This window comes from Thermobia domestica, chromosome 15 (genome assembly GCF_964235325.1).
Source record: "Thermobia domestica chromosome 15, izTheDome1.hap1.1, whole genome shotgun sequence".
NCBI classification, from domain to species: domain Eukaryota; kingdom Metazoa; phylum Arthropoda; class Insecta; order Zygentoma; family Lepismatidae; genus Thermobia; species Thermobia domestica.
The window spans coordinates 106,998,851-107,013,052 of record NC_137468.1 but is presented as its reverse complement, the minus strand read 5'-3'; the positions used below and the strand labels follow the sequence as shown (position 1 = coordinate 107,013,052).

The 14,202-nt window shown below is 35.0% G+C and overlaps 1 protein-coding gene across 2 annotated transcripts in view; it reads right to left on the bottom strand.

The window, feature by feature from the left end:
- Positions 1-14,202, bottom strand: part of anchor (integral membrane protein GPR155 homolog anchor) — a 300,439-nt gene that overhangs the window by 103,988 nt on the left and 182,249 nt on the right. The window contains exons 1-3 of one of the 2 annotated variants that reach the window (XM_081740042.1): positions 4,861-4,982; positions 2,968-3,136; positions 1,930-2,049 (exon numbers count right to left, since the gene is read on the bottom strand). In XM_081740042.1, the coding sequence (XP_081596168.1) occupies positions 1,930-2,027 (98 nt within the window). In that variant the 5' untranslated portion in view covers positions 2,028-2,049; positions 2,968-3,136; positions 4,861-4,982. Of the gene's footprint in view, positions 1-1,929; positions 2,050-2,967; positions 3,137-4,860; positions 4,983-14,202 lie in introns of those variants that run through there. The other variant, XM_081740041.1, reaches the window with a different exon arrangement.

Below are 14,202 nucleotides of genomic sequence, written 5' to 3'. Positions count from 1 at the left end.
AAGATTCTTTTTTCGTTATAAAACTAAATTCATTTTCAGCTAAAATTTACCTCATTCTAATAAAACTGAGTTTGTTCAGATGAAACTCATCAAAATAGAATTAACTATATAATTGTTGTTACAAAATCGAAACAATCGACAGGAGCAGCACTAAACAAACAGACATTATATATTTTTAAAAAACTGCAGATTGTAACACTCAAAACTTATTTCTAATTCTAGATATGTTCTAGAATAAATTATTTTTAGAAATGTTCAGTTCTAGTTCACTTCTAAAAAGTCATATATTTGGTCTAGGAATTAATTCGTGCGGTTGGTACGCACACATTGAAGCTGTAGTACAAACACAAAATACATAAATACCTTAAGAAAAATATTGTCCATCGCTAGCCACCACTTTCGCCCATCTGTCAGGCAATGTACGGATTCCGTGGCGAAAGAAGTCCTCATCCTTGGAAGCGATCCAGTCAGAGACCCATGTTTCGATATCTTCTGAAGAAGTAAATCGCTGTCCAATCAAATCGTTGTTCATGCAATCGAACAAGTAGTAGTCCGAAGGAGCAACGTCTGGTGAATACGGCGAGTGGAGTAAAACTTCCCATCCGACATTTTCTAAATAGGTTTTGACCGGTTTTGCGACATGTGGGCGAGTGTTATCATGTTGAACAATAAGTTTATCATGTCTGTTCTCCCATTCTGGTCGTGTTCTGGCCATAGCTTGCTTCAAACGCATTAATTGTCGTCGATAACGTTCTCCATTCATAGTTTCACCCGGTTGCAGCAGCTCATAGTACACCGCACCTTTCATATCCCACCATATGCACAGCATAACCTTTACACAGTGAATATCTCGTTTTGGTTGTGATGGACCTGGTTCACCTGGTTTCACCCAGGCCTTTTTTCGTTTAGGGTTCTCGTAATGGATCCACTTCTCATCACCCGTAATAATTCGATGCAGAAACCCCTTTCTGCTCTGTCGTTGAAGCAGCAATTCGCAAATGATTTTTCGTCTTTCAACGTCTCTGTCTTTCAATTCATGTGGAACCCAATGTGACATCTTTTGAATCATTCCCATGGCTTTCAAGCGTTTGGAGACTGTTGTTTGATCAACGCCTAATGCTGCTGCAAGTTGTTCCTGCGTTTGACACGAATCCTGCTCGAGCAATGCTGTCAATTCTTCGTCTTGAAATTTTTTTGGCTGTCCAGCTCGCTCTTGGTCTGCCAAGCCGAAATCACCACTTCTAAACCGTGCAAACCACTTCTGACACGTTCGCTCAGCTAGAGCATGGTCACCATACACTTCCACCAAAATACGATGACTTTCAGTCGCACTTTTCTGCATGTTAAAGTAATGCAGCAGGACACCCCGCAAAAACACTATCAGGCACAAATTGCGCCATGTTCACTTAACTACAAATTGGTGTTGTGACGCTTTAATCCACTGCCCTATACTACGAACGATACGCGATGACAGGGGTTTGCAACACATGTGTGGATACACGGAACTGTGGGACGCTCCGTTCGTCGCGCCATCTCTTGTCCACCCGCACGAATTAATTCCTAGACCAAATATATATATATATATATATATATATATATATATATATATATATATATGTGTGTGTGTGTGTGTGTGTGTGTGTGTGTGTGTGTGTGTGTGTGTGTGTGTGTGTGTGTGTGTGTGTGTGTGTGTGTGTGTGTGTGTGTGTGTGTGTGTGTGTGTGTGTGTGTGTGTGTGTGTGTGTGTGTGTGTGTGTGTGTGTGTGTGTGTGTGTGTGTGTGTGTGTGTGTGTGTGTGTGTGTGTGTGTGTGTGTGTGTGTGTGTGTGTGTGTGTGTGTGTGTGTGTGTGTGTGTGTGTGTGTGTGTGTGTGTGTGTGTGTGTGTGTAAGACTTTAAATTATATATAACAACTTTATTAAAATACTAACCTAAGATCAATTTCTGCCATAGATAAAAATATTAAGCATGGAAGTGAAAAAGTCCCAACAAAAGTGTTTAATCCTTTTGCTTCAGTCTGGGATATCATGTTCAGTCTTCCAGCCACATATCTGAAATAGAAATTCAAGGCGTATTAAATGACGAAATTAATTCATTAATACAACCGACCTATTAGTAAAAGATAACAATCAGACTTCATACTCTAAGAAACATTACATCTATTGTAAAACCGATTCTTCTCCACAATTCGAGTAAGTTGTGAATAAATTGAAGTCGATGTGACATGTGAGGCATCGATCAGTACAACAGTTATAATAGCTTTTATAAACTACTGACAATTTGATGTGTTAACATCCCCTGAAGGTGCTAGCAATAAACTAGCAAAACTACACCAGGAACAAGTATTGAACACTGCATGGTTTCATACCGTTCTCTCTCTATAGCACGTTTGTCCAGAAATACTTCACTTTAAATAAAATGTGTTAAGTTAAATAGAGAAAATAATAGATACTTTCTTCTATACTAAACTTTCTGTACGGATAATTATAAGGAAATTTAAATTTCGACCTCTGGTCCAGTTCCACAATTTTATTTTTTAAATTTCAATGTTTATATTGTTTCATTCTTCTTTCAAAACCCTGATCTTACAAGTTTAAGTGTAAGCTGAAAAAAAGGGACATTCCCAACATATCCTTCTGTTGCAAGTTTAATGGAAAGCAATACAGCAGAAGCGACCAGTAACATTTGAAGCACATACAGGGAGAATGGTATTGGCGAAAGGATGACAAAAAATGATTTCTTCGCTTTAGGATTGTAAAGACTGATAAGTGTCCAGGATGATTATGTGACTTCGACGAGAAATATTTAAATTCTTTAATCCATGACGCTTCGTATCAATCAACTAGAGAATTGTTCAATGTAAGGAGCTACGACTACTCAACAAACGTACGAAATCTACAATCTATGGGGAAACTCAAAAACCCAGCACATAAGTTCTACATATTTAAATAGAAAATAACTAAAATCACCTTGTTGTTGACTCTCTCAACTTTACTTCTACGGACTACCTTTTCCGACTTCTCTCCAATTATCTGATTTATGAATAACGCTGCTTGTCTAAATTGGCTTGATGATTTTTTTCACAATTAATCATTGGATTCTCTTTTTAAATCATAGGGTCGAAAAGTTGTCAGATCGCTGCCAAGAAATCGCAAACAATGTAAGGAACACACAATTTATTAAGGCTTTAATAATACTCGCATTTATTTATTGTACATAACAAATAAGTTTCTAAGCTGATAAAAAATGCGAAACTATGTACCAACCTAATTATTAATTAAATATATACGATATTAATTTCAAAAAGAATTATCTGACATTTTAAATTTGGATTTATACTATCATGAAAGCATCAACAAGTACGAATTGTATTCTATCTAGTTTTTATTGCGGGTAGCAGGGTTGGCAAAAACCATGGTTTTTATTGAAAAAAACAAAAAACAGTTTTTTTTTGTTTGTTTGTTTAAACCAGGTTTATTTGGTTTCAATAATTTGCTCTATATATTCATATCATATATGGACAGAAATAAGTTTGTTTCGCCTTGATGTTATTATGCAACAACCGGGTTATGCTGGAAGGGGTCACATAAGCTTAAAGCGGAATAAAAACTGCTTCTCGAGTTACATCCGAGAGAAATTGTCCTCCATTTGAACTCGGAACCAGGACTAATTGGCCACAAATGCGATACGTCTGCCGACTCACTCACGAAGGAATCCTGATAAAAAAAAATACGTTGTACTGATCTTTACATGCTTCTTAACATAACTGTCAAGAGTCATTTCAGAAGGACAAAAAAATTAACAGTTGCACAAGTGAAACCATTATACAGAATTACATATGGACAATTTCAAAGTACTACGGAGTACAGAAGAACTAATTTAGTTCAAGTTAGTTAACAACGACTTTTATTAGTGCAAATTAAAGAAATACAACGACTTAATTTGCATATCAGTAAGAAAAGTGAATAAAGATACGAATTATTTGAGTCCACTTTGGCTCAGACTCATTTATACATAAATAGATACCAAAGATACTTCTCATTTCACTAAATGCCTCTCGTGGGATCTGTATGACCCCCCCCCCCCCACACACACACACACACATACAAAAGTACGGTATTTCGATGTATTTTATCAATAGTAAACATTGAAACGAAACAATATTTAGAATTTTTCTTTGATTGCAATTACATAACAATAATAACAACTACAAAAAAAATCACAAAACAAACAGTTATAAACTTATATAAAAAAGTTGCTTTTGTAGTATAATCTTTTTGAGTAATGAATGGGGAATTTAGGTCTGAATATAATACGAATAATATACGGGAGCGAAACGTGATAACCCACAAATGTGTGTTCATCAAGATTTTACAAACACTTACACTTTTACGAACATTTTTCGTTTTTTGGTTTAAACCAGTTGTTTTTTTTTAAACCATCTGGTTTAAACCACCTTGGTTTAAACCGGCCAACCCTGGCGGGTAGACTGTGAATTCGCGTTTGTCAGTTCTTGTCCAGAAATCCAGGATTTTAGCTTCTGAGTACATCTACAAGTCAAATGGATGCTCTTGCTACTCTTTTGTGTTAAAACACTATCAAATTACAAAAAAACAGGGAAAGAATACCTGACAAGTATGAAGGAGTCCAGAAACATGAAAAAAAAAATTAAGAAGTTTTACCCCTTTACGCTTTCGTCTACTCACATTTACAAATAGAAGGAGTCATATTATCACTTAAATTTACAGTTTGGAACTATTACAAAGTGAAACGGTAGTACAATAACTTCGTCTATATTTAAGAGCGTAAAAATCATCATCATCACATATATCGGAATTAAAGTATGAATGTATAATACTTACCCACAAATAATAATTCCAAAGCATTCTAAAAGCGCTGGATAAAGTTGTTCCATTGCTATATCTCCTGTGTTTGGTTCATCTGTTGGATCTGCAGACATCTCCAATTCACCAGTTCCTTCCATCTAGAAGAGCGAAAAATCAATCACTCACTATAATCCCAGAGGAATACTAACTTATCATCATACTGTGTAATGCAAGAAGTTCTCGAAATACCTTCAAAATTTCTGCTATATATTGCATAATATTGATAAATATTGGATTGTTATACTACTTGTGAAAATATTGTTTTATCTAGTTTCTATCTAGTTATAGTAAGTGTGGAAAAAATATAACTTCTAAACTATGTAAACCATAATTACATTACGAATTGCATTTTCTGCATCAGCATTTTGTATAACAAGACTTAAAGAAATCAATTTCATAGAAGAAACAGATCGAAAGAAATGCACAGTAGCACAACGTTCTAAAGACGTTCTAAGAAACAGATAAATTGATAGATTTCAAAGTCTGTATGGAGAGTGTTCGGAGCACAAGGAGACCAAATCCGTTTCTTAGATGTCATGTTATGCATGCAATACTGAGTTAACTAAAAATACTTTTCAGCTTTCGTTTGTTTCAATGATACTGAGATGAAAAACAAATACTTTTAACATGTACTGAATCCATATAATGTAACGTCTAAAAGTGGAGTTGGTCTGCTTCTGCTCTGAATCCTCAATATACACAAAGTGACAATAAAGTTTTGATATTGAGTTTTTCCAACCAGAGGAACAACAACCACCACGTGAGCGCACATGTTTGTAGAGTGACTGAAGCAAGTTTCAACTCGCCCTCGACAGGAATTGAACAATGGAGTATAACAGTGGTACACGCTGCGATGTAACTCGGTCGTGTTTTCAGCATGAAACAAAGCTACAATCAAGTTTTACAGAAAACTGGGAAAATCAGTCAATGAAAACCATGGCTTGCTACAGAATGCATTGTCTAGAATGGATACTTACGAACCGACAAAGCAGAAAGTATCATTCTATTTAGATGTTTAATTCTAGTATTTATTACTAACATTATTTATTATTGAAATAATGAATTTAACATTTTGCTTTTGAGTTCGAAATTCTAGCTACATAAGTATATACCAAAAGTCTTTTTATGGTCTCAGTGCTATTTACTGCTGTTTATTTGTCAGAATCTTGTCGATTCGTGGATCCAGTGTTGAAACTGCAAAAATGTAGAGCAGATCAATATCCAGTCTGTTTATGCATTTTATGTTAATTCCACAGACAGCAGAGAAAGTTGAACCACATCACTAACAATTTAAACTTTTTTTCTCAGAGCGAGGGATTCTTTGCTTCTTTGCTCTAACCGAAATTGTTTAATAATTTGGTATTGAAAGTTACATCAAAAGATTTTTTTTTTTTTTTTTTTTTGTGCAAAACCCGAATGAATACAAACGGCCGATGAGGATGACCTATGTGGTGATGCAAGAATGTAGTACAAGTGGATTCATAGATTCATGGTGCGCGGATACGGCTGAGAGATGGTGAGAAACTTTACCCAAGGACCAAGGACAGGATTAAGACCTTAGAGGCCCTAAAAACTTAAAAGATTTCGGTGCTCCTCCTTTTGTACATGAAATTCAAAATATAAACAAAAATAAACCATAAAATAAAATTTTATTTACCAGAATTTTACAAAACTTATAATAAGATGAAAAATAATATTTATCTTTGTATACTTCCACTTTATATATATATATATATTTGAAAAGTTTTCTCCTACATTTTCTTAATTGCAAAGTCTTTAATCAGATACTCAAAATTAGTCTAACGTAACACATATGTTTAAGATATCCAGTTTGCCTTGTTGCACATTATTTTGATAGGATTTTCGCTTTTGCGCACTACTTAACTGAACACGTTTCCTCTGGGTTCTTGGAGTCTGTAAAATATAGAAATAAATAGACTTGAACACACGTAGGAGCACTTAGCAAATGGTCACAGGTCGCATTGTTGTATTCTTAAAATTAATGTATATGATTAACCTCTACGATTACTATTATCATTATTTTTACTTCCGCCAAGGAGGTTACGATTTCGTTGGAGAATGTGTGCCTGCTGTTTTTTTTTTTTTTTCCGTTATATAAAAGGTATAGAAATTTCACAGACTTCATGCACAGTTACCCCTGCTTTTATTATGTGTAAGGGGGAGGGTGTATTCTCTTCGATTTTATGATCCTTGGCGGAGGTCTGCCCTTTCTGAGAACTCTTGTTATTAATGTATGTATATCTACATGTAACTTCATTAAACGTGGGATCTACTTTTGGGGATCCTGGTTCAGCTGCACCATTTGCAGTATTGCGCCATATGGCCCATGGTGAATTCGGCTATGGAAAATTTCTGTGATGCCCCCTTCCCTTGATACCCTAAGAACATGCTTATTTTCCTTAATGGTTAATCCACTCCTGCCAAGATCGTATAATTAGGAAGCGGGAGTGTCTACGTACTATTGTTACGTGTATTGTTAGCAACTTTTAACAATATTATAGTGCAGTTCAAAGGGATAGAAAGATATGTGTAAACTCAAGATCGGATCGACCGAGACCAATGCTAAGCGGTTCCAGAATGCAAGGATCCCACTATCCAAGTCTGCCAATAACATCACAGCCAAGGTTGACAAGTCACCAATACTTGTGACGCGTCGCCAAATTTAAAAACTGCCTACAAAACCAAACTGATACAGAAACAAAAGCTGGCCACAGCTATATGTAACAAGCCATGAAACTTTTGAAACCATAATGGTTGGCAGCGAGTGTAGAAGTGATTGACACACTACAATTTACCACAACTTCACTACTCTGCGATAAAATACGCAGCGTAATGTCATAGTGTGGGTGCAGTTTGGAAAGGTACTATATGTGGTTTTACTTATTGAACACATCCATTCCGCGAAATACATCTGAGGTATTGCATGAAAGACGGTTACCTTACAGATGACTGGCACAATGTCATAGGATAAATCTCATCACCCATTGAAAAAGAGGAAAAATGGTGTTCATGGCCCGGACAATTCCCGCACACAAATCCTATCGAAAATGTTTCGCTCTTACAACTAAACTTTCACAAATGGTCCCACACATCCGGAAACAAATCGTTATTGAGCAGTAGCGGCGCCAGGGTTGTAATAGTAGGAGGCAAGAAAAAAATTGGGAAGGCGAAGCAACCGCACTTGTTTTGCTTTGAATAGTATTATTATCGGTTGTATATTCTTATTCTTATTCTTCTTATTATTATTATTATTACTATTATTATTATTATTCACCGGTTGTACACAGAAAAGTGAGGGCAAAGAAGGGACCAAAAAAAATATTGGGGTGGCGGTCGCCCCACCTCGCTCCTCTATAGCGCCACAACTGTTATTGAGACACTATGTGACGAATCATACAAGCTGCTAATGTCACGTAGGATTGAAGTTTTACGTGCTACCAAGGTGGATCCATCAAGAGTAACTTCAGCATCAAATATATATATTATCTAAACTCATACCAAGCAATGTCCACTGATTCATTTCTGGGATGTCTGTATATTTAATGTTAGTAGTGTAGTTGAAATTTGTAAATGTTCTACTGCGAAACGACAAGACCAGCGCATCGACAGTTGAAGTTGGTCTAAACAAGCATATTTGAGTTCAGTGGCGGCCGGTGGATTGTGGTTTTGGGTGTTGCAGTACAAACGATCGGAGACAGAAGATTTAAAGTGGACGCATTGGCTAATCAGCATAACTTTAGATGCAAATGCTATGTGACATGTTAAATTAAATAAAATTCTGTTTTTAAAAAATAAAAAATGCAGAACATTTAATCCGATTAATCACCTTATTTAATTAGTAAGTTCATTCTTCTTTCTTTGATTGGTATATATAAATCTGGCTAATACATGCTGGTTGAACTCTAGTATTCTTATTGTCAGGTCTTTTTCGATGGAAAACATAACCAATGGTGATAACCTTTCTTGGGACATTAAATTTCTTGAAAGTGTCAATTTTTTTATGTAAAAAAAACTTTCCTTCTTTTACTGACGCCATAGGTACAGTTAATATTAATTTCAGAAGCTTTGTAGATTCAATTAAATATTTTTTCTAGATTATTGTGAACAATTCATTCTAGCAAACTCAGTCCCTGACAGTGATCCGAATTCCTCTTCAGTGTAGACTGAAGAGAGTTCGTAGCAGAGATTAATGTTATAAAAATGTACATTGAACACGCTTTATTCACAATTTATCTAGGAAAATTTAAATAAATTGTGGAAATGTATCTAGTGCATACAACATTACTGCCATAATATGTCCTGTAAATTTAAACCTTTTTTTTTCGAACACTCTCCTGAATTGCACTTTGCTTGTTTTGTCTAAGCCTAAATTGTAAGTTTTTCCTCAGTTGAAAGCTGGGCTTTTTTTTTTTTTTTTTTTTTGTAAGTTATTTACAGAAGTCATGGTATGCAATTCATTCAGAATTTGTAAGTTATGTACAGAATTAAAGCACACACAATAAAATTAAATCTAATAACTAATAACCAAAACAGCTGATACAAAAGAGATACTGGTGTATGAATTGTGAATGTCACATATTCATACATAGGGCTGTCAACTGGCCGGCTTTTCATTGGCCTGGTCGGAAAAATGGCTGTTATTTTGATTAAAGCCGGTGACGGGTACAAACTTCTCACCAGCCCCTTTATAACAGTTTTTTTTCTTTTTCAAATTTGTATCTAGTTCGAAGTATAGATATTGAAAAGTGGCTGTCATTCTGTAAACTCAAAACTGTTACCTTTCACCATCTATCAACGATTAATATATTTTGTTTACCTGTTTAGAAAATTTTAGAGAGATGACAGGTATTGTATCAGGGAAAATTTGAAATTTACTTTCAAGGAATTTTATACATTTATTACGAGTGGAAAAGGACTTCTTAAAGCAATTTCCTATAGTTGAAGTAGAGACTATATGTTTAAAGAGTGAATTTCATTTTCCAAATCCAAAATTGTCACGTAAAGATTATCATACTTTTGTTAATCTGTTTCGATAATTTTAAAGAAATGGTAGTTACTGGTAAATACAATAAATTGATCAATGTTGATTGATCAATTTCGGTTTCTTATTTATAACACAATGTATCTATTAAGCTTATTAGTGAATGTTCTAAGGACATACAGAATGTGTGTGTTAATGCACTTTTGTTCACGATAGTACATTTCCGTCCGAACAGAGATACCTCACTCTGAGACCTATATCATAGAGAATTTCGAGGAAGTGCCGGTTTTTTTTTATTTTACAGAGTTGGCAACCCTATTCATACATCAACACACACACACATACACACACACACACACACACACATACACACACACACACACACACACACACACACATGTGCGTAAAAGGGGAAAAAACTACATTCCAAATCATCCGTCTTGGTTGTTACGCAATGCACGATGAACACAATATACTTCCACATGAGACGAAACAATGTTTATTAATGTCATATGTTTTGGAAAGCAACCTTGAAACCCGCCAGATATAGGAACAACATGTTAGCTGGGAGGGGTCCAAAGTATTTGAGGAAGGTCCAATACGTCTACGTAATAACGAACCTGTCTTATACTGTACCCGAAAAGATAAGTAATTCTTAATTACTATCACCTATATTTTTAGAAAAAATGATAGAACGATTATTTTTATAAGAAAAGAAAGAGTACATGATGAGGCGTAAAATAAAATATTTAGCTTACATCAATCATTTCTCTGTTAAACAAGTATAGTTCGTTAAGAAAGTCTACAAATGCTAGTCGAGTTTCGAAATTTTGGGGAGGTCCGGACCCGGTGGACCCCCCTCGTGGCTACGCCTCTGAGCATTGCTAACTAGTCCCAAATTCAATGTGGCGTTCCCCACCATACAGTTTTATCAAGAGTATAAAATATACTTATTTTATAAAAGAAATATGTATATACTAAAATACTATCCACAGAGGAGGGGGGGATTCTGCATATTGACTTATTAATATTTGGTTCACAAATTACTGTAGAAGAAACCTTCATTATAAGAATTAACTTGTAAATGCGGATCTACTTTTATTTGATTTGTGCTCTACTACATATTTTCTTTCTTATTTTGTAATTCTGCTATCACTTTTTTTAATTGTCATTATATTGATTTGCTTCAGTATAAGTACCGTAATTTAACAATATGAATGCATAAAAACAAATTCCATTTGTTAATTGCTAGTGAAATAAAATTCAGAAAGTTCATTTAGCGCGAAAAACCTTCTCATTCACTGGCAACCGTGCTGTGTTGCAGAAGCACTGCAACGACCAGATTCTGTAACTTCTGAGTTAGGGGAAAGGAGACTTAACATTTGCTCCAATTCCCGCGTTGAAGGAATCTGGTCGTTGTATGCTCGCTGCAACACAATATAAATTAGAGACTCTGTGACGGATTATTTTTCGCTTTTTAAAACTGATTAACGAAACGAACAGTTACAAAAGTAAAAAAAAAAAAAAAAATGTTATTTAAAGTATATATGTGAGTATTAGAAAGTATTTTTTCTGTTCTTTACTACTATTGATAATAATATTTTTTTCTTGAAATACTTGGGTCGTTGCGCAACGCTGCAACACTAACATTAGCCGCCACTGTTTGAGTTACACAAACGCTTTGGTGAGGGTAGGATGTCTTTAAAGGAAACAAGAGGAAATGATGTCAATCACACGAAGAGCTGAAAAGATTGTGGACTGTGTAAAGAATCTTCTTGTGTACTAGACAGAAGAAACAACGACTGTCAAGCTGCACAGACTTTATAAGAATCTATTGTCACTATTATCATCTATTGTCACCAGACTTCAAACTATTGTCACTTGGGATGCAAACCAACTTCCGAACGTAAATTCACACAAGAATATTTTTTAACAAATCTCAGGAATATCGAGTTACCGTAAACATCTTTCTCTATCATCAGCAAGCCTGTAAACTGGCACTGGTCGGAGGGTCTCAACTAAAGGTTTCGAGTCCCTCTGGAACTATGCGCTGAAGTTTATAAACTATATTTCAAAGTACACTTTGACCATTAATTTTGAACCAAAAAAATTAATTTCACTTCTGTGTTTATTTTACATCATATAATAAGACAGACATTTATTCTTGGGCAATTTTTATGTTCAGGCAATAAGAAGATAAAGGTAGACATTAATTTTAAGCAGGCTTAAGCTACACAATAAAGTGGTTGCTATTTTAAGTAAAAGTACACTTCAAGTTAGTCATGGTTGGAAGTTTTGTTGTGGTAACTAGACGACGTTAGTAGAGTCAGTAGAAGGGAAGCTATCAAGCTACCACAAGATGAACCTGGTAGGGACACCTCAGACTCGGTTAGAAACGAAGTAACCAAATGGTGATAACAAAAGTACACTTAAGATGTACACTTTAAACATGATCTCCCGTCCTTGTCTCAAATCTTAGTGTTTGATATAAGTGATAACAAAATAACAAAAAAAAAAAAAAAAAACTCTTGATTAATTGTAACAACTTGTAAAAGAAAGCTCAGGTACACCAATTAATGGAGATTTTAAAACAGTTCTTATAAAATATTCTTCTTATTATTATCTTAGTATATATATTATTATATTAGTGCATCAATTGCTTAATTACAATTTGGTTATATTTGGAAGATGTAAAATTTAATAAACGGACCATATAATCCAGTAATAATTGAATTCACAATATATAATTATTCACTTCAAAAGAATAAGTGCAATCAGTGCACCCTGGAATACTGGTTCTGATTATGGATCTGCTTTCAGTTATCCAATTTTATTTGGGTACTCTAGAGGCTGGGTCAAAGTGAAAGAAAGGTCAGTTTATTTGTATTGTGAAAATTTAAGAAATGTTGTCTTTTTTCTATCTTTCTTTTTTCCTTTCAATGTATGTGATGGTGGTGATGCTGATTCCATGTTTAAGAAGCATTTTTTACCTTGGGGAAGTCATGAAAAGTGCAACTTTTTATTCAATTACAAAAATTTAATTTAGTTCAACTAAGTACTCTACCTATTGGCAAGTGTAATACGATTTTCAGTTCTCACTGTCTTGAAGTAGAAGTTTATACTTCTCCCCTTTCCCTCCTGTCCTTTCTACCGTGGCTTCTATCACTTCCCTCAGCATATAGTTCTCTTTCAGTGTCTTAATCAGTTTCTTTTCCTCCTCTTTTCAGTACTTACTTTCAATGATGTTCTTTCTTCCCTATTTTTGTACTTTCTTATTGATTCTTCATTCGATCCAGTTACTTTTCTTCATTCTTCTCCACACCTACGGTGTATTTCGAAAGCATCTAGTAGTTTCTCATCGCTTTTACGTGATGTCTATATTTCTGCTCCATACTTTTTTTTCAAATTTCCACACAACATATACTTTAATTCTTGCTAAATGCTTCTTTTGCTATGTTTGTCCTTTCATTTATTTCATATCTGCAGTTTATCTTTTCATTATATAATGCTTTCTCCATGTTAAGACTAGAACTTAGATTTCGATGGAGTTAATTTATGATATTGGGCGTATGTACTGTGTCAGTTACTCCCCAAAAGTAACCTCCAAACATTTTTCTTTTTAAAAAAGTTAAAAATGTGTTACTACGTAAAGAAGGACTGTTATACACAAAAGTGAACGACTACGGGACTAAGTGATGAAGGAACCTCAATCGAACGCTCATCATAAAAAATTGAATTTCTGCCATTATTTTATTTCCTTCGCGTCCGCTTTAATGTTCTGATACGCATACTCCAGGTTATGAATTACTGTATTGTATTATAGTCTTGCTAAGAATCCCTGCCTTTAGAAAGATAAATTCGGCATAGGAACATATATAAAATACTAAAATTTTCCTTTGTTTAATCAGAAAGTACCGAGTGTGAAGATTTGCTCAAGTTGGAGATTTGAAATTCGGTATGTAGAATTTTAATTAAATATAAGGAAATACGTACTTCAGCGTTTCTGGTAATTCCGCTCCAAAGGGGCAAATATTGAGTTGATTTTAGTTTAGCGTCCCTTTCAGCAGCGAGGCTATATGAGACGTGGACCTACTGGAATCCGAACCACATGAGCTCCCGCCGGGAATCGAACCCGGGTCTCCCACGCCAAAGGCGCGTACGCTAACCGCTTAGCCACGGAGGAGCTCCAAAGGGGCAAAAAGAGAGCAACTTCATTCATATTATAATTTCCCATTATTTATTCACAAAGTGCCGAGATGTAAGATCGCTTAAGTTAGAGATGAAAAATGTTATATAAACTCTTCCATAAACATAAG